The following is a 23,430-nucleotide window of genomic DNA, read 5'->3' as shown; positions in this document are numbered from 1 at the left end:
GCAATCTCTGAGTCTTTGTGGTTACACTTAACAGGAAAAATTAAGGAAGAAATTAACACCCTTATTCAAGAAATCAGCAGGAAGAGAAGGCATTACTGGGAGTAAAGAGGAAGATAATTGTCTTCCTGTGCAAAGGAAATCTAATATGCAGCAAGAAGGATATATAGCTGGTAATTGCTGACAAGGGCACACAAGTTGTACCCAGGAGTCTGTACTTTTGGAACAGCTTTCTTCAGGAAAGAGACATTAAAATGTTTTCTTATGTGAAGAGGATAGCATGCAATTAATGCACACAGGCTGTTTTTCTTAACAAAGAATCTTAAACATCTTTTCATGTATCTGTTATACATGAGCATATATTTCTGTTTAGAAAAAAGATCCACAGGCATGTGAAAGCTATGCCTCGTCCCCCACTTCTCTCGGTTAGTTATAGCTAGATAATTTAATGCAACTAAACATATACTTATGGAGAGCTTCCTATGCAAAGTACTTTGATAAGCACAATGGGAAACAGTAAGATAAACTTAACCCTCCTCTCAAAAGAGCTTACAACAGAATAAAGAAGATAAGGAATCTGTATAGGTAACTGTATCATCAGGAAGAAGAACTGAATTCTATAATAGCCATAAAGTAAAATAAAGTTATTAAAATGGAAGACTGGAAGGGAAATCTGACATTCATTTAGCCTCAGGCAATGACTCTGAAATTTGAGTGTGAGTGGATGAAAATCACCTGGAAGGCTTGTCCCAACACATATTGCTGGGCCCACCCAGAAGATGTTTTTAACGAGTTTGCAGATGATACTGATGCTGCTGGTCTGAGGATCATACTTTGACTCCCCGATCTAGGGAACTGGTTTTCAATTCTAGCAACACATTAGAATCTCCTAGGGGACTTCTAAAAAACTGGATGCCCAGGCCTCATCCCAGCTCAATAATAGAAGAAAAATACTTTATGAAGGACACTATCTTAGGGTTGGACATTGACTCATATAAATAGTAGCTTTATAGACATTTGGAGACAGGAAGCAGATGCTAAGTGAAGTGTGGAAAGTCAGGGAAGAACAGTTGAGGGTATCGCTAGAAACGAGGAGAGCACGGCCTGGCTGGCACACAGGAAGAGAAAGGAAGTCTTAGACCAAGTCACAAAAGACCTTGACTGCCACGCTAAGGAGCTTATGACTCCTTTTGGGGGAAATAAGAAATCACTAAATGCTTTGAGCAGAAGAGTGACGTGCTAAGACACATGGTTTAAAATTATTATCTGGAAGCAAAATCCTAAATAGATTAGAACAACACTTGTTCTTAGAGACGGGAGATTATTTAGGATGCTATAGCAATGGTCCAGACCCATTTTCTCAAACTGAACTCTGGGGATGTATTCTCAGGGCCCACAGGTTCTATATAAATGCTTTCATTTTGTACCCTTATTTGAAAGATAACCTAAGAATATATTTTATCAGGTATGAAGGCAAAACTTTTCTAACGGTACTCAAATGAGAGATGTTCACAAGATGCGACTGATCTTCTTAAGTCAGTGTTTCTTAGGAGACACAGTATTGAAGAATTCAATTTTCACTTTTTTTTTTTCCTGTGAAAGGGGTCAGTCCATTATATGTCTTTGAGAAATAGTGATCTAGACAAGGTAATAAAATTTGGGCAGTCTAAGACACATTTTAGTCAGAATCATCAGGATCTCCAACTATATTTTAAGAGCAAAAGAAAATGAGAAATCAAACAGATATTGGGGGTTTGAGGCTGAGAACTTGAGAAGATGACAAAATGATGATATGAAATAAAGAACCTAGGAAATGCGACAGGTTTGTGTGAGGCGAGGGTAAGGGGATAATGCATTCAAAGTGAAACAAAGCCGACCTGGTGGTAATCATAAGAACCAACACCTCCACACATCAGGCATTTTAGGAGTTAATTTATCTTCACGGTTTAGCCATATCATAGACAAAACCAAAAAAAAAAAGAAAAATCACAATAGTATTTTTGAGTTACTAAGGTCTACGGTAGAACAAATGTATTGTTCTTTTAAAAATAAAAGCCATAATCGGTTAGTAATTTTAAAAGGTAACCTGTTAACACAGTAACTTATAAAAGGGAACTATACATGCTAATAATTGGTTAAAAATTGAAGCTTCTAAATTATAATACATTTCCCTTTCACTTATTGTGGTTAATTTTTCCCTGCCATTGATCATAATACCAGCAAGATTATTTTTAGAGGAAAAAACAATAAAATGTAATATTATCTGAAAGTAGATACTTTTTCCAATATCAAGTAGTACCTTTTTAATCATATCTTCCATGTTAAACATATTCACCTCTTGGTGTCAGGGTGCCAGCTGTTTAATGGTACATAAAGGAACCTATTTTACCTTTAATCCACTGAACCTCGTAGGAGACACCACTATAAAGCAATGCTTTTTTTCCCTGCAAATGGTCTACTAAATAATTAATCTCTTGATCTTCTTCAGAAATTAAGACAACAGCACAAAAAGTTAAAAAATTTTTTCTACTTTGTTTGCAAAAAGTGTACCCCTTAGAATATCTGAAACATTAAACCCTAAATAAGAGAACTTTATATCAAAAGAAATATCATCATCAATCATCTAATACAATGAATAACATCAAAAGCTTTATTCATCTGCTCTTGTTAAAACTGGAAACTCTTAAAAAAAAACAAAACCAAAACCAAAAACTGGAAACTCTTCTGTTAATTGAACAATGACATACCTGAGCTTCTGGTTGTACTGCTTGACCTTTTCCAGGGAGGCTGCATTTATTTGGGCTTGAAATTCTTCCACCAAAACATTGTCTCTATAATAATATCCTTCCATGCTCTCCAGTGCTGTGAAAACAAGTAAATGTAGTTTTCATGTGATTTTATAACACAATTTCTCCACAGTTAGTGTAATCTTATTATTAGTAAATGTATTAAACAGCACCAAATATGACCACATATGCAAGAAACAAGCTTTAACCAGTCCAAAAATAAATAAAAATCATTTTTCTGCTCAAAATAAATATCAAGCATTTGGTAATTATCTCTGTTAAGTAGGCAAAGGTAATTTCTAACTTACGCTGTCTTCTATTCTTTTAAAAATTTTGTATATGTTCTTTGCGAAGCTAAACTCAAACTTCATATATATTATTTATACATATATAAACACACAAATGTATATATACACATATATAGACACAACATATATATACATATATATGGACATGAATGAGAGGCAGAAATGTGTATTAACACACATAACAGTAAAAAAATTGAAATTGTCACTCTCCATGCATATTCACATTCTCTTGCAGCTGCAATTAGATTATGAAATAAGAAGTATAGATAAAGGAGGAGGACCTTCAAGATGGTGGAGGAGTAAGACGTGGAGATCGCCTACCTCTCCACAAATACATCAGAAATACGTCTATATGCGGAACAACTCCTACAGAACACCTACGGAATGCTGGCAGAAGACCTCAGACTTCCCAAAAGGCAAGAAACTCCCCACGCACCTGGGTAGGGCAAAAGAAAAAAGAAAAAACAGAGACAAAAGAATAGGGATGGGACCTGCATCTCTGGGAGGGAGCTGTGAAGGAGGAAAACCTTCGACACACTAAGAAGTCCCTTCGCGGGCGGAGACGAGACTGTGGGTGGTGGAGTGGGGGAAGCTTCAGAGCCACGGAGGAGAACACAGCAACAGCGGTGCAGAGGGCAAAGCAGAGAGATTCCTGCACAGAGGATCGGTGCCGACCAGCACTCACCAGCCCAAGAGGCTGGTCTGCTCACCTGCCGGGGCGGGCCGGGGTGGGAGCTGAGGCTCGGGCTTCGGAGGTCGGATCGCAGGGAGAGGACTGGGGTTGGCTGCATGAACACAGCCTGAAGGGGGCTAGTGCACCACAGCTAGCCAGGAGCGAGTCCGGGAAAAAGTCTGGAACTGCCTAAGAGGCAAGAGACCATTGTTTTGGGGTGCGCAAGGAGAGGAGATTCAGAGCACTGCCTAAATGAGCTCCAGAGACGGGTGTGAGCCGTGGCTACCAGCGCAGACACCAGAGACGGGCATGAGATGCTAAGGCTGCTGCTGCAGCCACCAAGAAGCCTGTTTGCAAGCACAGGTCAATATCCACACCTCCCCTCCCGGGAGCCTGAGCAGCCCACCACTGCCAGGGTCCCGTGATCCAGGGACAACTTCCCTGGGAGAACACACGGCGCCTCAGGCTGGTGCAACATCAAGCTGGCCTCTGCCGCCACAGGCTTGCCCCTCATTCCATACCCCTCCGTCCCCCCAGCCTGAGAGAGCCAGAGCCTCCTAAACAGCTGCTCCTTTAACCCTGTCCTGTCTGGGCGAAGAACAGACGGCCTCAGGCGACCTACGTACAGAGGCGGACCCAAATCCAAGGCTGAACCCCAGGAGCTGTGCGAACAAAGAAGAGAAAGGGAAATTTCTCTGCGCAAGCTCAAGAGCAGCAGATTAAATCCCCACAGTCAACTTGAGGTACCCTGCATCTGTGGAATACCTGAATAGACAACGAATTATCCAAAAATTGAGGCAGTGGACTTTGGGAGCACCTGTAGACTGGGAGTTTGCTGTATGTGACTGACTACTTTCTGATTTATATGTTTATCTTAGTTTAGTTTTTAGCGCTTGTTATCATTGGTTGATTTGTTTATTGGTTTGGTTGCTCTCCTTTTTTATTTTTATTTTCTATTTTTTATTACTTTTTTATTTTAATAATTAAAATTTTTTTTAATTTTAATAACTTTATTTTTTCCTTTCTTTTTTTTCTCCCTTTTCTTCTGAGCTGTGTGGCTGACAGGGTCTCGGTGCTCTGCCTAGGTGTCAGGCCTGAGACTCTGAGGTGGGAGAGCCAAGTTCAGGACATGGTCCCAGCCCCATGTAATATCAATCAGCAAAAACTCACCCAGAGACCTCTGTCTCAACACTAAGGCCCAGCTCCACTCAATGACCAGCAAGCTCAAGTGCTGTACATCCTATGCCAAACAACTAGCATGACAGGATTACAACCTCACCCATTAGAAGAGAGGCTGCCTACAATCATAATAAGGTCACAGACACCCCAATACACACCACCGGATGCAGTCCTACCCACCAGAAAGACAAGATACAGACTCATCCACCAGAACACAGGCACCAGGCCCTCTGCCAGGAAGCCTACACAACCCACTGAACCAACCTTACCCGCAGGGGGCAGACACCAAAAAAAACAGGAAGTATGAACCTACAGCCTGTGAAAAGGAGACCCCAAACACAGTAAGTTGGCAAAATGAGAAGACAGAGAAATACACAGCAGATGAAGGAGCAAGGTAAAAACCCACCAGACCAAACAAATGAAGAGGAAATAAAATAGTCAGTCTACCTGAAAAAGAATTAAGAGCAATGATAGGAAAATGATCCGAAATCTTGGAAATAGAATGCAGAAAATACAAGAAACATTCAACAAGGACCTAGAAGAACTAAAGAGCAAACAAACAGTGATGAACAACACAATAAATGAAATTAAAAATTCTCTAGAAGGGATCAATAGCAGAATAACTGAGGCAGAAAAATGGATAAGTGACCTGGAAGATAAAACAGTGGAAATAATTACTGTAGAGCAGAATACAGAAAAAAGAATGAAAACAATTGAGGACAGTCTCAGAGACCTCTGGAACAACATTAAATGAACCAACATTCAAATTATAGGGGTCCCAGAAGAAGAAGAGAAAAAGAAAGGGACTGAGAAAATATTTGAAGAGATTATAGTTGAAAACTTCCCTAATATGGGAAAGGAAATAGTCAATCAAGTCCAGGAAGCACAGAGAGTCTCATACAGGATAAATCCAAGGAGAAACACGCCAAGACACATATTAATCAAACAATCAAAAATTAAATATAAAGAAAACATATTAAAAGCAGCAAGGGGAAAACAACAAATAACATACAACGGAATCCCTATAAGGTTAACAGCTGATCCTTCAGCAGAAACTCTGCAAGCCAGAAGGGAGTGGCAGGACATATTTAAAGTAATGAAAGGGAAAAACCTACAAACAAGATTACCCAGCAAGGATCTCATTCAGATTTGACAGAGAAATTAAAATCTTTACAGACAAGCAAAAGCTAAGAGAATTCAGCACCACCAAACCGGCTTTAAAAAAGCTAATAATGAAAGCCCTTGCACTGGAGTAAAAGCATAACTTTCACTGCTTAGTAACTTAGTGTGACCTTGGGCATGTTCATTAATATCTGAGATCCTCAGGTTCCTCGTTTGTGAAATGGAAAATAAGAGCACTTACTAATTATGGCTCTTGAGAAATAATTAAATTAAATAATAGTATTAAGAGAGCCCATGACTATTCTTATCATTTATGGAATGTATTTTCTGTACAAGGCAAGGTGCCCAATGCCCCACAGGCATGATCTACTTCAATTTCCACAGGAGATATAGATGACGCTTGAGTGTGCTTAGCCAAACTGGAAGTTTGGGGATCTAAGAGTAGGGTCCATGCAAGGATACTTGAATTTGTGATTTAAGGTCAGAAAGACTAGAAGGTGACCACCAGGAAGGGGCAACAGGGGAACTAGAGGCAGGGGGTCGGGAGTGGGAGGGAATAAGAAAACCCCTGGTATCTAGTTTCTATAAAGTCTTGATGGCTCAGCTTTGGCCAGAAAGTCCAGTCCTGCTCTAAAAGCTTGTTACAATAGAAAAACTAATTTTCCTTATATTTCTTAATGATATTTTCAAATTAACACCAGTTAAGATTCACAATTATGTAATTTTTTTAAAAAAATGAGAAAAGAGTTTAACAGTGTTGCGAAGAGTCTCGGCGATATTTTATGGCTCATGTATAGGGTTTTAGGGAAATGAACTAAAAAAAAGATGAGTTTTATATTTAAAAAGTAAACTGTGCATGGCAAAGTAGAGGAAGGAGAACAACATTCTGTTTTTTAGGTGAATAGTTTGGTTATTTATAGCTATTTTTTTAATAAATAAAGTGGAATGACATTTTACCAAACTAAATTTCTATTCTCAGTAAAAAAAAAAAAAAAGGTTAAATATATAATAATGTCCAAACTTCAAAGTTTGACCCTTCTTTCGCACTTTCTTGTCTACTTTTCTTAATTCTCATCCATATAGTATTTCTTAAAAATAGTATTGACATATTTGATTGAATAAATATTTAATTTATTTAAAAGCACTTAATTAAAAGCAGTATTTAAAATACAACTCGAATTTGTTTGCTTGTTTTACTTCTACTACTTTTGAATTTAGAAGCAAAACATTCCATTAAATGTAGGTATAGTCCGTAAAAAAGGAAAACATAATGAATGTTAGCAGAAATTAAAGATTAACTTATTCTAAGACTGAAAATGAGCCTCATTTCCACTCACTCAAAATGCATTTCATGGCTTTTTCAAGAAAGGGATTAACCAGAAATCTCTGAGGAACAATTTTAAGAATAGTTTCAATCAACTAACACCCTCTTCTGATAGTGCTACAATGGTACTTTATTGGTTAAATAAGACACTACATACACACTGTTACAAATCTCCAGAAATGGTCACAACTGGTCAGAATTCCTCAGAATTGGTCGCAACGTCTGTGAGGAAGGCAAGTTTTGTCCATGTTGCTGTGACCAACATCGCAAAAGGCTGTTCTGCTTTGTAAAGAGAGGGGGGTTCACAGGCTCATGTACCCACTCTTAACATTCAGGAAATCTCAACTCTGGGAATTGTTCCTTTCTCTTTTCAAAAGCTATTTAATGTTTTGTTTATAAATACTGTGCAAAACCCAAATGGAAAACTAAAGGATTCATCTTTTAAAGGATCTTAAGAAGAATTTTGCAGGAAAAACGCATGAATGAAGGTAAATTAGAAACTGACAATGTTTATAACAAAATATTCCCTTTTGTTTAAAAAAGAGAAAATGCTCAAGTTTCTGGGTGATTTTAATTATTCTCTGAGAATAGAAAGACACCTTTTAAAGAGGTAAAAGTTAGGAGTAACAGTTTTGGGTGCCAGCTTTTTGCATAGTGGGTGAAGAAACCAAATATCCCCAAGAATGTGCTTGTGGAGAAGGAACCAGCATTGCATGTCCCATTTAGTTTAAGGAAAATCACCTCCAGAGACTCAGGGAATAGGTACTTAACAACACTTTACAAGGAAGGGATACCACATTCCAGGACACAGTACATAACTAAAGACATAGTACATAACTAAAAAAAAGACCTTTATCTGATGCCATGTCCCAAAGAGGTAGAATACACGGGTCTAGGAACCAAGGGTAGAAGCAGAAATAGCCATGCTAGCATCTGTGGAGGGTTAAATTGTATCCCTAAAAAAAATATGACAAAGTCCTAACCCCGGTGGCTGCAAATGTGACCTAATTTTGATATAGGGTCTTACAGATGAAATCAAATTAAAATGAGGTCATACTGGATTAGGGTGTGCCAGAATCCAATGACTGTTGTCCTTTTAAGAAAAGGGAGATTTGGACAGAGACACAGAGACAGACACACAGAGGGAAGAAGGTCATGTGAAGACAGAGGCAGAGACTGTAATTATGCTGCCATAAGCCAAGGAATGCTGGTAACCACCAGATGCCAGAAGGGGTAAGAAAAGATACTTCCTTAGAGCCTGCCAAGGGGACATGGCCTGTGAACATCTTGGTTTCAGACTTCTAGCCTCCAGAACTACGACAGAATAAATTTCTATTGTTTTAAACCACCAAGTTTGTGGTCATTTTTATGGCAGTGTTGGGAAACTTATCAATTCCAGGGGCTCCCTTGGGGTATGTGTGCTTCCCATCCCTGAAATTCTGGCTCCATAGTTTTAAGGGTCCTGATCCCCAAAGGGGCACACTTTCCCTAGGAGACAAAGAAGGGGTCCCACTGAACTGTAAACTCTGGTTGACACCCGGGCACCTGAGTCTCCTTGTGCCAAGGCACCGTCCAACAAGAAAAGAAATCCCTATCTTGTCAGGCTAATCTACCCTGATCATCCATAAGGAAGTAGGGCTATTGTTACATAACGAGGACAAGAAGGAACATGTCTGGCATCCAGGTAATCCGCTCAGGTCCCTCTTGGTACCCCCTCGCCCAAATTTGATGGTAAATGGACACACGCAGCAAACCTGGCCTGAGAAGGGCCTAGTGACACCAGGGAATCAGGCCTCTTGGGGCTGAAGGTCTTAGTCATGCCACCGAGACCAGCAGAGGCTCAGGCTGAGAATGAGGCTACAGTACAAAGGATGGCATAAGAGGGAAAATGAGAATCTGTTGTAGCCCCAAGGCCATCTGCAGCAGCAAGGACTATAGCTTGTCCCATTAATATGCTGCTAAATTATCCCCCCCGGAACAAAGGCCCATCAGTCAGGAAGGACACCCTCCCTACACAAAGGAATAGATCAAGATGCGGACAATGGCAGATACTATAAAGCTACCCACTCAGATCCCGTTTCAGAAACGAAGGGCTCTTTGCCCAGCTGCTGTGATTGCCAGAAGACATCCCTCAGCTGTCAGCTCTACAGGGCATCTTCAGCCTCTGCTAAAAAAACCTGTCCCACCCAAATCACGTCTCCTTCTCGGTGTAGCCCAAGTCCTAATGACCTAACAGCGCAGAAGCAAAAAGGCCCAGTTCTCATTGCCCCGGCTCCCCAGAACCTAGAAGTGTCAAACACTTGTGAAATGGATTCATGTAACTAAGCAGAGATTAACTAGATAACTGCACAGTGGTTTATAATCCACATAGCTCTGCTTTCTCACTCTTGGTGGATATTAGAATCACCTGGAAAGCTTCTACAATATGCTGGTATTTGTGCCCCACTTCCCAGAGATTCTGACTTCATTGGTTCGGTGTGGAACCAAGGAAGCAAGCATGGGTATTTTCTAAAACATTCCCAAGGTGATTAAAGGGCAGCCAGCTTGAGAACCACTGAGAGACGGCATGAAAGCAAGCCAGGGACCCTGGATATCTATCTTCCCTGGACTCCCATTTTCACCCAGTTTAGAGTTACTTGCTTTATCTTACCAAGGGCTCAGGGATCCTAGAAGGATTAATTCTCTGAACTGTAGGAAGTAATTCTAGAAGACTGCTTTAGTGTGATCTTTACCTTCTAGCATTTTGGTTATGCTTTGGGCTGACTTTTCTGTCTGGCTCTTTCTGTGTTCCTAGCCTTGGAAATCTGCCTTTTTGCCATTTTGTCTGCCTAGACTCTTTTTCTCCAGCAGCTCTGGTTTTTAGCAATGTACGTTCCCTAAAAGTTTACCCTGCTTGCCTCCAACCCTGGAATTCCTGATTTACTAGCTGGTCCCACCTCTGCAGGGGGCCCCATTCATCCATGTGCCCTCCTTTGCCCAAGGATCCATGCAGACAAGAAAAAATGAGAAGGCAGGACATTTGCTTCTTGTTCTAGGTACATGGTACCACGGACAACCTTAGGAGTGCTGACTCTAACACATTTCCAGGAAATTTTCAAATTCATCTACTCTTTATTAAATTCATCTTTATTCAAATTCATCATCAAATTTATTCTCTTTATTCAAATTCATCTTCTCTTTATTATTTGCTAACAAAGACTCACATACCCACAAAACTAAAACCCTTCAATTAAACTTTCATCCCAGGAATAGACTCCATTTGGAATCTCTCCCCTTTACCACCACTTTCAATTACCAGATGGTAATCGCTGCTCAAGCTAGGGCTGAATTTCCTGTGCTTCTCTAAAGCTGATGAAAACTCAGTTACTAATGATTCCTCATGGGAGTTTTATGAATGCAGCGGAACCTCTGCAACTCCTTTAAATAGACAACCTTATCACTGACAGATTTTTAATGAGACAGACTATTTTCCAGTCTTCTTTACCTATCTGTGACCTCCACTGCAGAAGTGTTCTCACTGTCATCTCATCAAATCATTTTTCATATTTTACTGCCGTGTGAATACTAAAACCTAATGTTTGCTAGAGTTTTTCTTTACATTACACTGTAAAAGCGACAGTGTACTCATTGAAATCATATATATTTCAGGATTCTTTTTAAATTAGCTTTAGCCACAGTTATAAAATAGAGGTTACTTGCAAAATCATTTTTTCCCTATGCACACTGGCTGCTGGGTATGAATATTCAGCTATTTATGGTTGGTGTGTCACAAATGTAATCACTTTTTTAGAAAAGATGATTAATGCCATCTGTTATCTCAGTAATGATGTCAAAGACAGAATTTTTTAAAAGAGAGAAATAAAGGAAAAGAAATGAAGAGCCTTTAACAAGGGCAAGGTCTGGTTAAACCCTGTAACAGTTAATATTCCAGACCAGCAGCCTTTCCTTTCTTCTAAAACTACTAATCTCTGTACTAATGGCTTTTAACATATTTTAGGCTAAACTATTCTCCTAACATAATTCCAAAGGTCTATTTTTGCTCAATTTCTTTTTCTTTTTTATTTCTTTTCATTGCAGATTCTTTTATTACCTACATGGACCCTATCACATAAATGAAAATACCTTCTAATAACTCCTAAGATCTCTGTGCTGAAATTTTTCTCTGCTTAAATGTATTCTTGCCAAGTATCTGAGGTAGTCATTTTTAAACTATGGCAATTGAACGAAGAGTAATCTATCTTTTAGAATTATAACAACACGCATGTGGTACAAAGCAGAATTTTCACTTGGCAGTGAATTTAGATTTCACGTGCCTCTCTGTTCTTCCGTTACTGAGATGGATTTTATTCCTCTACTCTTCTCATTTTTTATTAAAATATAAAAATTCTACAGCAATACCAATGCAGTCTTGAAAACTCAAAGAAGAAAAAATGAAATGTTCTGTTGTACCACTCAGAGAAATTGATACAATCTTGATCACGGCATGAACTTAAAAAAAATCATAGACAAAAAGATACTACACAATAATCTGAATTTCTGATCTTTTCTGGCAGCATCTGTGACCACAGAAATAAAGAAGATCCAGGACCTTCCCTGGGAAATCACTTCACTGCAAGAATCTTCTTATTCGTTATTCTTAATTTCTTCTACTGCAGTTAACACTCATTGTTTATTTGCCAAAACAATTTTTTTATTATGAAAGGAATACATTTTTACTGACCAAAAAATTGACACAATGCAAAAAAACTTAAAGATTAAAATATCAATTTAATCATCCAATGATACATTTTACACACATGTAAGTATATACATACATGTATGACATAATTGACACTATAATATAAATTCTTTTTTGTAATCTGCGTGGGTATGTTATCAAACTTCTTCTATCTCATAAAATATCTTAACCAACCAATTTTAATGGTTCTACCATAATTTAAGCCAAATTGATTTATCTTTATTTAAGCCACTCATGCCTTATTTCTCCACTAAATAATGCTGCAATCCTATTTGATAAGTATTTAAACCATACACAATTCTTTCCTTAACAAACATTCCCACCAGTAAACATATTACCTAGGTACTATGAATAAATTTTTGAATTCATGAAAAAAAAGGATGGTCACAACTACATTTTAAAAAATTGATAAAGATACAATAATTTAAGTACATGAAGTGTAATAAAGAAAGCAGCTTACCTTGTGCAAAAAGAACAGGATGAATTTTAAACCCTCCTCCGTTTTTCAACCTTTGAGGCAGTTGTTCAAAATGATAACTATCGATGTAGAAGTAAACTTTCAGAGCTTGCCGGCTTCCTTCAGCTTGATAAGTAAGAGGAACATCTAAAATGACATTTAATGTTATATTACTTCCTAAAATCAGGATATTTTATTTAGTATATTTGTTAAGCTTTGAAAAGAATCCCAGGGCTTCCCTGGTGGCGCAGTGGTTGACAGTCCGCCTGCCCATGCAGGGGACACGGGTTCATGCCCCGGTCCGGGAGGATCCCACGTGCCGCGGAGCGGCTGGGCCCGTGAGCCGTGGCCGCTGAGCCTGCGCGTCCGGAGCCTGTGCTCCGCAACGGGAGAGGCCACAGCAGTGAGAGGCCCGCGTACCGCAGAAAAAAAAAAAAAAAAAGAATCCTGAAAATTACTAGAAACTAATATATTAAAAGTACCCATGTATATTAAAGCTCAGGTTTGGCATACTGACAGTGTTAGTTGGTGAAAGAGTATTAAATCAGGTTCTCATTAGCTAAAGCAACAGATTTATTACTGTACTGTATATAAAATTCTGTAATAGAAAACTTCGTTACACTTTAACACACCAGGTGTCTCACTTAACTAAATGAGAAGTTTAGCTACACATGGTTTGGAATCACAATTCCCCAGGACAGCTGCCTCATTTATATTTTAGTCAAGATGAGTCCTTGGGGTACACTTCTGAAGTAGTGTGCAAGAAACTGAGTACATAGCAACCATTATCACAGTTAGCACGTGTTTTGCAAGTTCCATTCCCCCAGCACCAGATCAAAACTGCCCTACCTGCCCCCTCATTTTCATCCTTTGCTCTTTTTCCAATTCCTGTCATGCATTCATATTATCTTCTAATTTATTATCAAAATAACTCATTTATCTCACTTATTATTTATCTCTGTCTGTTTAGTTCTCTATTGGATCCAACACTTGGCCATAAGTAGGCACTTAAGAAATTTTCGATGAATGAATGATTATAATTCCTAGATAACAGATTAAATGAATATTTATTGAGTCCCTATTTATTGTACTCGACATTGGAAATGTGCAAATAAGTAAAAACCTTTCCCAGCCCTGAAAGATCTGTTTAGATCTTCTACCGTAATACATAGGGGATCCTCACATTTATGAACAAACAAGAAACAGCAAAATAACAAACTGCTAAAGATTTCTTGGACCGATAGACACATTTTAAACCTATTTGTGACAATGCTGAAATGGTAGATAAATGATCATAACTTGCAGAAACTAAAAGATATAGAGATTAAGCCCTAGGTGTTACTATTTCTCTGGATGTATACTTCTAAAACAATGCCTTTGTTAGGTTTAATGATGGCCCATTGCTAAAGGAAAGGGATACTTTTCAATCTTTCAATTCAATTTCATAAAGTAACTTCTTTGCAACATTAGATACATCCAAGTTCTGTTGAAATTCTATTCTTCATTCTGCACAGCAAGTTTGTTTATCCTTCTACGTTTATAACCATAAAGCTTTTCTGCCTGATGCACTGTATAAATTGAATTGATATTTGTTCATTTACTTGAAAAAAAATATTGGCCTTTTTGTTCCAGGCATCTCGAGTGCTGGATATACAGCAATGAACAAGATAGGTTTTGCCGTCTTGGAAATAGTACAGGATGAATAAATTAACCAAGATAGTTAATGTGATTATATTTGTACACACTAAATTTTTTGACACTTGGATAATTTTTAATTTTCATTTTTAGGCTGGCAAAAATGTAGACTATGTGTCTACTTCTTCAGAATTAAATTATAAATTTTATCAATTATTGTCAGATCAAACAACTGTAATGTCTCTGTATATTCTTGGCTCTAAACACTGTTTTCATTGCCTGCTAACACACTTTCTACAGGATCAACTGAAGATAAGGAGTGGAAACCCAATTCAATCAATTTTGCTAAGTAATTATTACATATTTGAGCGAATGCTTTGGTGGCCTCAGAGATTATCCATATAGTCAGAAATGTGAGGGCAGTTCTTTTATTAAAAGAAGTCTTGACATGAAAAAAGCAGCAGAAAGGACAAATGTTCTGTGATCCCACTTATATGAGGTACGTAGCATAGGCAAATTCAGAGCCAGAAAGTGGAAGAGAGGTTACCAGGAATTGGAGAAGCAGGGGAGGGTAGTGACTGTTTAAGGAGTATGGAATTTCTGTTTGGGAAGATGAAAAAGTTCTGGAGACGGATGGTGGAAATGGCTGCACAACATTGTTTTTTTTTTTGCGGTACGCAGGCCTCTCACCGTTGCGGCCTCTCCCGCTGCGGAGCACAGGCTCCGGATGCACAGGCTCAGCGGCCATGGCTCACAGGCCCAGCCGCTCCGCGGCATGTGGGATCTTCCCGGACCGGGGCACGAACCCGCGTCCCCTGCATCAGCAGGCGGACTCTCAACCACTGCGCCACCAGGGAAGCCCCATGCACAACATTTTGAATGAACTTAATACCATTGAATTGTATACTGAAAATGGGTTAAATGGTAAATTTTATGGTATGTATGTTTCACCACAATAACAAAAAAGAAAAGGCAATCTTGAGTAGCACAATATTTGACACACACACTCCAAAAAAGTTTTAGAGGTCAGACTAATAGCTAAAAACAGAAGTATAAAATTAGCTGTAAATTTAATTTATATATACTTTCTATCACTTCTCCAGTTGGTTATTACTATTTTACCCTAAATATAATATTTTATATAAAACAAACTGCATATCAAATATATTCATATCAAAGTTATGACATATGTTGTTGTCTGATGCCAAAGAAATTTTACAAAACATACATGAAATATTTAACTACTTACTTGCAACCAGTGGTTCCTCTTCTGATGGTTTAAAGTAAAAAGAAACCTTTTCCAAATCAAATAGTGCAACCAGTGTATCTTCTAGCATGGCTTGTTCATCTGTCTAGAAAGAAATAAAAACAATACCTGATATGATAGGATTGCTTGGGATAAAACATAATATAACATAATACAACGTAACAACTCCAGACCAAAACTAGGTTCACTTGTGTTTTATTTAAGTACAAACCAAATTATCAACACATCTAAGAATTTACTGCCTAAAATGAAATGAACAAATCCTGTTATGTTTCTTTTGTAGTTTTATATTTTCCTTTTTCTCTGCTGTCTAAATGATTTTTCAGTCTATTTTGTAGCTAGATTCTAATTCTATTGATTTTGTTTGTAAGTTACAAATGTGTACACAAAAAAACATGCTATTTGCCTCTAAATCTCTGTAATCTGACAAATATAACAGCTGAAAGACAAAAATACTGTTTTCTTAAAAAGCCTAGTACATAATGGTCATCGTACTTTACGATAAGATAACCTGTGCATTATTCAATTTGTAATTTTTGAAAACTGTGATAAAAGCAATTTGCATGTATGTAATGATTTTTCTTCCAAAGAGCCTGGGGACAAGAATCATTTTCACTTGCCTTTATGGGACCTTAATCTAGAATCTTGTGAATATGAGATTTGATTTGTTTTAATCATTCATTTCATTCCTACAGCATATTTTACAGCTGAGGCAGGTAAGGCCCAGACATGGTAACAAGTTCACTGCATATCTCAGCGACATCATCTTTCTACTACTGGATCTGACCTTCCTATTAGCAGTTCAGTGCACTATCTAAAGTCATTTACTAATTTCCTCATGAAAGAATAATTAACCTAATCATACACAACTTTTCTTTCAAAGGTACATTTGTTTCCTTAAGAATGTCAATGATCCTTTTTTTTTTTTTTTTTTGCGGTACGTGGGCCTCTCACTGTTGTGGCCTCTTCCGTTGTGGAGCACAGGCTCCGGACGCGCAGGCTCAGCGGCCATGGCTCACGGGCCCAGCCGCTCCGCGGCATGTGGGATCTTCCCAGACTGGGGCACGAACCCATGTCCCCTGCATCGGCAGGCGGACTCTCAACCACTGCGCCACCAGGGAAGCCCAAATGATCCTTTTCAACAATAATTTTAACATGCTTTACCCTCATTTTTTAAAAGTTGCTGTAAGCTTATAGCCATATTTTGGGGGCAGTATGAGTAGAGGGTGAAGGAGATGGTAAAGAATTTCTATTGTGTATGGGAAAAACCCCACTAAGGCAGCCTCAGACCCCAAAGAAGGACTGCATGGATACCAAAAGGTTAACAGCATCATCACCTTTGTACCTCAGTTTGGTACTTAATATAATGGATGGTACACAGTAAGTGCTGGATAAATGTTTATAAGACTTTTACTTTTTAAAGTCCTTTGAAGCAGCAGAAAAATGCCATGAACCTGGAGTTGTAGGGACAGGACTAAAGAATCAACATTCTTTCAATTGAGAGGAATACACACAGGAAGAAATGTCCCAAACAGGCTGCGCTCTGATCGTAACTTGCAGATGTGGCTAAGCACATACCCAAGGACCTAGGACTGTGCTCAGAGCCCAGGAACACAGACCGCCAGTGCCTGCAGCTCCCAGGGAGCTCTTCACAGTTCCAGGAGGCCCTTAGCACTCTTGTTACAGAGGCAGAAAGACTACAAGTTTCTTTGACTTTTTTTTTAACTACCTTTGAATTTTTTTTAGTCAATTCTTTAAATAAACTTATGGGTTTCATAAGGCCGATTTAAAACAAAAAAACCGCTTTCTTGAGATATAATTCACATACCATAAAATTCACCCAGTTTAAGTATACAACTCAGGGGTTTTTAGTATATATGCAGAGTTGTGTAACTATCACCATCATCCGATTTTAGAATATTTTCACCACCCCAAAAAAGAAACTCAGTACCCATTAGCATTCATCCTCCATATACCTTCCTCCAATCCTTAGCCCCAGGCAACCACTAGCCTATTTTCAGTCTCTAAAGTTTGCCTATTATATTATTACATAATAATGTAATCAAATAATACGTGGTCTTTTGTAACTGGTTTATTTCTCTTAACATGTTTGCAAGGTTCATCCATGTTGTAGCATGTATCAGTACCTCACTCCTTTTTACTGCTGAATAATATTTCATTGTATGGATATACCCCAACTTGTTTATCCACTCATCAGACAGCTCATGGACATTTGGGTTGTTTCCACTTTTTAGGTATTATGAATAATCTTGCCAGGAACATTTGTGTACAAGTTTTGCTAGAATATAAGTTTTCTTTTCTCTTGGATATTACCTAGGAGTAGAATTTCTGGGTCATATAGAAATTCCACATTTAACATTTTGAGGAACTGCCGTAATGTTTTCCAAAATGGCTGCACTATTTTCCATTCCCCCCAGCAGTGTCTGAGGGTTACAATTTCTCCACATCCTCACCAACACTTGTGCCTGTCTGTCTTTTGGATTGTAGCCATCCACATCACTGTGACATAGTATCTCACTGTAGTTTTGAGTTGCACGTCCCCAATGGCTAATGATGTTAATCGTCTTTTCATGTGCTTTTGGCCATGTTATATCTTCTTTGGAGAAATGGCCATTCAAATCCTTTGCCTGCTTTTTAATCGAGATGTCTTTTTATTCTTTAGTTTTAAGGATTCTTTATATAGTCTGGATATGTCACTTACCAGATGTATGAATTACAAATACTTTCCCCAATTCCTTGAGATTTCAAATAAATGTACCAGCACTTGACTAGACAATGGCAGTTTTTAAGTAAGAAAAGAACAGAAATGAAGCCTCATTCATTAATTAATTTGTTCAACAAACACTTAAAGCCTACCATGCAGTAGGAAGAGGGCATCTTATCTTACATAATTTTTATTTGATAGGCAATGATTAATTAGTATTTATTTTGTTTTTAAACACTTTTCAAGTGATTTATTTCCAAGTTTTCATTAATTAAATCTTTCTTATTTGGTTATATTAGCAACCAAATAAAAAATTGATCACCCACATGGAGTGTATAGAGTCTTTCCAAAAGAATCTAATCCTGTTTCTCTGAATTTCATTCAGCTGAATGGACTTCCTTACCTTACCATTCCAGAACTTTTTATGACCGTGCAGTACAGCAATTACCCCCCGTCCTCAATACCATTGAAGAAAAACATTATTTTGATGTATAAACTCATATACATTCGTTTAAAAACTCAACCATGTTACTTGGTAGCTACATTTTCTATGTGTACTTTAACAGATAAAATAGCGTCTCATGTTTCAAATCAAAATTATATTTAACACGCACCTTAAGTTTAAATAAACTGAACATATTTGCCTTTATACATCATGACAACTATCAGAACCACAGGAAGTATATGTGAAAAAACTCTAAGTTCACCACAGTTTTACCAAACATTTCGAGATGCTTTCTTCATCTCCGCTGTGGACAACTGATGCATAAACACGGCATATTTTACAGTAATTAAGGCAATGTTCTTAGATTTAACAGGAAAAACATGCACACAAAGGAAGGAAATAAAATCATTTAACACATGCAAATTTTAACCAGATTGTCAGACAGTATGGCATGCAAGTTGTCAGAGCTCTTCTAAGAGCATGTTCCAGAACATCAACCTCAGGGGGAGCTCAGGTCTCACGGCAGACTCTTCCTTCTGGACTGCGAATAAGCAACCGCAGCAGACAGACACTCTTTCCTCTGCTGACCTTTCTCGGCCGGTGCTTAGGGATACAGGAATTAGTAACAGATGGAGGCTTTCTCAGCTTTTAGCTGCCACTGAGAATAAAAATCAGGAAAGATATTTCCACATACTTATTAAAGCTATATTTGCCCATGGAAAAACATATCCTTTTAAAGGAGCTGGATGACTGTGGATACAATAACGAATAACCATGTTTTATTGGGAATAGGTCCCAATGTACATTCCATTTGACATAGCCAGTGGGAGGCACTGTGGTTCCTTACCAAGTTTGGTGACAGAAGTGACTGAAAGTGAAAAAGAACTCCTGCATTCGCTATCTGGTCCAGCCACCTTCTGCTGGCTTCCCAAGTTTCCATCTCATTTTCCTTGCTGTTGTCAAACATCTGGTTTAAGGCGGCCATGAGCTGCTCGGAGAAGGCACAGACTGTGGCCACGAGACTCTGGCAGAAAACCATGTCTCTTCGGAGCTGTGTCTCACTGTCTGTGATCCAGGAGAACATAAAGGCAGTTTTGGAAAATGTCATAGTTGAATAAGACCAATGCATTCAGCATTTGCATTCACTGTTATTTCATCCTTCCCCTAAACTCACTCCATGGGAAAAATGTGAATTTGAGCTCTATTCATGAGCACATACGTTTGAGCAAGTATGCCTTTTAGAAAACACTGAACACCCAAAAATGTTAGAAACATTAAGCTCATTTTTCTTAATTGATATTGTAACTTTATTTTGCGATCACTAAATTGTTTTATAAAACCCAATAAAATAAGGCTTTATTTTATTTACTTTATTTTTCATGATGGAACACAATTTGTACTGGTACATGACACTTTCCTAAAGAAAACTCAAAGTCCAGTTTTTCAGTTTGCGCTGGTAAATGAAATAAAATATTATTAGTACTAAATTTTAAAAAACTACCTGCTAGACCTATTCAAATATTAATGTGAAACACACATGAGGAAGAGTATCATGTCCAATTGCTTGTAATAATATGCAAATCTGTATCTCCTGAAGTCACCTATTCAACTTCATAAGGTATAAACAGGTCCAGTTCATAAATTCCTATATTTTTTTGAAATAGGTAAAATATTTGCAGTTCTAGCATAAATTGATTTTTACTAGCATTCTTATTCTGCGATTAACTGGACTTTTGATTGACCCACTTTGAAGGTATGTTTACCCTGTGAATCGCCAGTCCTGGACCTCAGGTTTTTCAAATGGAAAGCAGCTGTGCCCCTGAGAACCTGATCCCAAAAGGTTCACTTCTCTGGGGCGTTGGATATAACACAAACTACATAAACAACATGAACACCAAGCCATACGTTCTGTACATTGAGAAATCTCTTGTACTAGAGGGACAACACAGGTAAATATCACCATACTCCCAAAAGTGTACTGAATATTTTGAGGGCTCAGAATCTTCTGAAATGAAGAAGCATTGTCAATAATTAGTGTATAACATAGATAAACATGCTGCCTTTACTCAGCAATGAGTTCTTGCTTTATTGATAGAAAGGCATAGTTTTTAAGTTGTTTACCAAGAACATGGAACACCTGTTTTTAATGACTGTCAAAGCATGTGTACACATAAGTGCTGCTTGTTACTTAGTTTCACTGTTAGTAAAAGCTACTCTTGAAAATTTTGTTAGAAACAGGATAATATATTAAAAATATTTAATTATATAATAAAATATTCATTGACTAGGTTGAACTATATGAACTTGCTGTTTTAGTAGGTCAACATGATTGAATATGGCAATTCCATATAGTTCAACCTATTAATTTAACGAACAACATGTGTTAGACATTTCTTTTAAGTAGTTATATACTATGTGCCTGTTCTAATAGATAGAAAATAACGTTTTACAGGTCACTATAAAATGGCTAAACTGGGAAAGAACTTTGTCCAATTCTCAACTAAGAAAAAAGCAAAACACTTATTCCGTTGTGCATAATTTGTAACTGGGTATAGACATTCAACAAATACTTACTGAATGAAAATAATGAACCAGTAGAGCAACTAACAAACAAATGAATTAACTGAAATGAAAATGTATGAGCTCATTCTCTGGCTTCTTGAAATGACTGGATTTAGTTTGACTTAAAAGGGTGATTCTTGGTCCATGGACCCTCTGGCTGTGGGCCACCCTCCTCCCCTCACCACCCAGCAAACTTGAAATCATTCTTCAAGAGTCAACTCATCGAACTACCAAAATATTATCTCCCTTTGGGGAATGTCCTCTCTCCTTCAGGAAGTCTGTGCATTTCTTTCTGTCCCCGCAGGTCTGGGGGTGTCTCCCCCTACTGAAGGGCTAATGACCTCACATTGTGAGAGTTTGCTCACATGCTAGTCTTCCCCCAGGGACCCGTCAGCACATCAACGCCAGGGGAAGTGACATATCATGTGATTTATGCTCAGGGACGTGAGAGGCAGATAATCTGCTTTCAACTTCCCATTCTGCCAATTTTAATCTATACAATTCTAGGTATCAGATCCCTATTCGTAAAATAGGGATTATTCCTACTTCTTAGATCTGTGATGAAGATAAATGAGGTAAAAATTTAAAGCATTTAGCAAGGTGAAAACAGACAGTGATATTATCATGATTCTTCTTTTCCCTAGCATCTAGCATGGTGCCTGGCACATGGGTGCTCAGTTTTATTGCTAAATAGAGAAGGAACATCATGATAAAGAAAGAAACCCAATAAGCAAACTTTCAGCAAAAACATACAGGTCTTTTCCTTTTAATTATGCAGCTGTTCGAAAGTCACCAGTGTCCATCCTTTACCAAAGCTATTCTCATTCCTCATCTTTATCAATAAGAACTACAGCAAGAATCACAACAGCTGCTCCCAGCTTCTAGTAAAAGAAGAAAAGCAAGTTCTGTTTTTTTGACAGCTTGTTTATTTTCACCAAGTAAAAATTCCCTTCTAGTGGGAATACACTCAAAACAAATGGCTTTTTACCTATCAAAAGCTTCCATTCCATTTCAGTATTTAAGCACCTACTTAAATTCATCTTCTACAGACATGTTTAAAAACATTAACACTTAATTTAGTCTCAACTGTTTAAAAAACTCAAATTCCACTGTAAGCTTGCTGATCTGAAAAGAATGAGATGGTTTCTAGACATGCAAGTAATCTGTCATTATTCTGAGATTGTAGGGGAAAGAAAGCAAAATAAACAAAGAAACAAAAAGAAGAGATCAGAGAGACAGAAAGACAGGACTAAAAGACAATTAAGAATAATGTTTAGCAGACCCAGTCCACCCTTTTCAAGTGAAAAGCATAATTTTATAGCCAACAATATGGAGTAATTTGGCTGTTTGGTATCACTCAAATGTAACAAAGAAAAAAGGAGTAAATCAAGTAGGAAAAAGGAGAATTATGATAGGAATAGAAAAATGAAATTGAAATCAAAATAAGAACAGCCATCTGAATATTAATAAATAAAGCAATGCATTCCAGGACCATTTCTGGAATTGGCAGAACTAAGTTTGAATTTCAAAACTGCACCTACTATTTATTTATTCACCCAGTAAGGCATCTCTATGCCTAATCTTCTAGATGTCCCAAAATATGTGTTGATTGACTACCATGTGCTAGTTATTATTCATCTGCTTGAACGGAGATTTCTTCACCTTTAAAACTGTGGAAACAATAATAATATTCTCACAGAGTAGTTGTGAGAACTCAGTGAAATCCATAAAAATGAGGTCCATTGACTACGCTGTCATTATGAAAGCTCAAAAAATGTAAGATACTTTTGATATTATTACTCAGTCAAAAAGCAAAGCAAAAACCTATCATCAAAAAAAAAAAAGGCCCTCTTGGTTAAGTTGGCTCGTTCATTCGTTTATAATTTAAATTTTCCAAGTGTGACAGACTGTAAAAGTGCTCACAAATTCTTCCCCTCTCTGTGTCCATGCCCTTGCAAAACGATTTCAGATTGAGAGTCCTCCTATCAAAAGCACAGTCTGTTTCTCCTTAAATCTGAACCCGCCTACATCCTTGTTATAACAAAAGTTAGACACAGTTTCACAAAAAAGCCTATTTGTACAATTAACTTTACCAAAACCCCCTCCCTTTCTCCTTTTAAATTATATTTTGTAGAAATATACATTTATATGTTTTCATGTTTTTAACCTTTAATTGAAGATGAGCATATGTTTTATGTTTTTATCAAAATAC

At 37.8% G+C, this 23,430-nt stretch overlaps 1 protein-coding gene across 4 annotated transcripts in view; it reads right to left on the bottom strand.

Annotated features, from left to right (window-relative positions):
- The window catches only part of PREX2 (phosphatidylinositol-3,4,5-trisphosphate dependent Rac exchange factor 2), a 283,316-nt gene that overhangs the window by 73,456 nt on the left and 186,430 nt on the right, over positions 1 to 23,430 (bottom strand). For all 4 annotated transcript variants that reach the window (XM_081259019.1, XM_081259020.1, XM_081259021.1 and 1 more), the window contains 4 exons: positions 19,504 to 19,721; positions 15,469 to 15,571; positions 12,588 to 12,731; positions 2,745 to 2,859 (listed from right to left, as the gene is read on the bottom strand). In XM_081259019.1, the coding sequence (XP_081115145.1) occupies positions 2,745 to 2,859; positions 12,588 to 12,731; positions 15,469 to 15,571; positions 19,504 to 19,721 (580 nt within the window). The remainder of the gene's footprint in view (positions 1 to 2,744; positions 2,860 to 12,587; positions 12,732 to 15,468; positions 15,572 to 19,503; positions 19,722 to 23,430) is intronic.

This window comes from Mesoplodon bidens (assembly GCF_964165515.1).
Source record: "Mesoplodon bidens genome assembly, chromosome: 16".
Classification (NCBI taxonomy): Eukaryota; Metazoa; Chordata; class Mammalia; order Artiodactyla; family Ziphiidae; genus Mesoplodon; species Mesoplodon bidens.
This window is presented reverse-complemented; position numbering and strand designations above follow the sequence as displayed.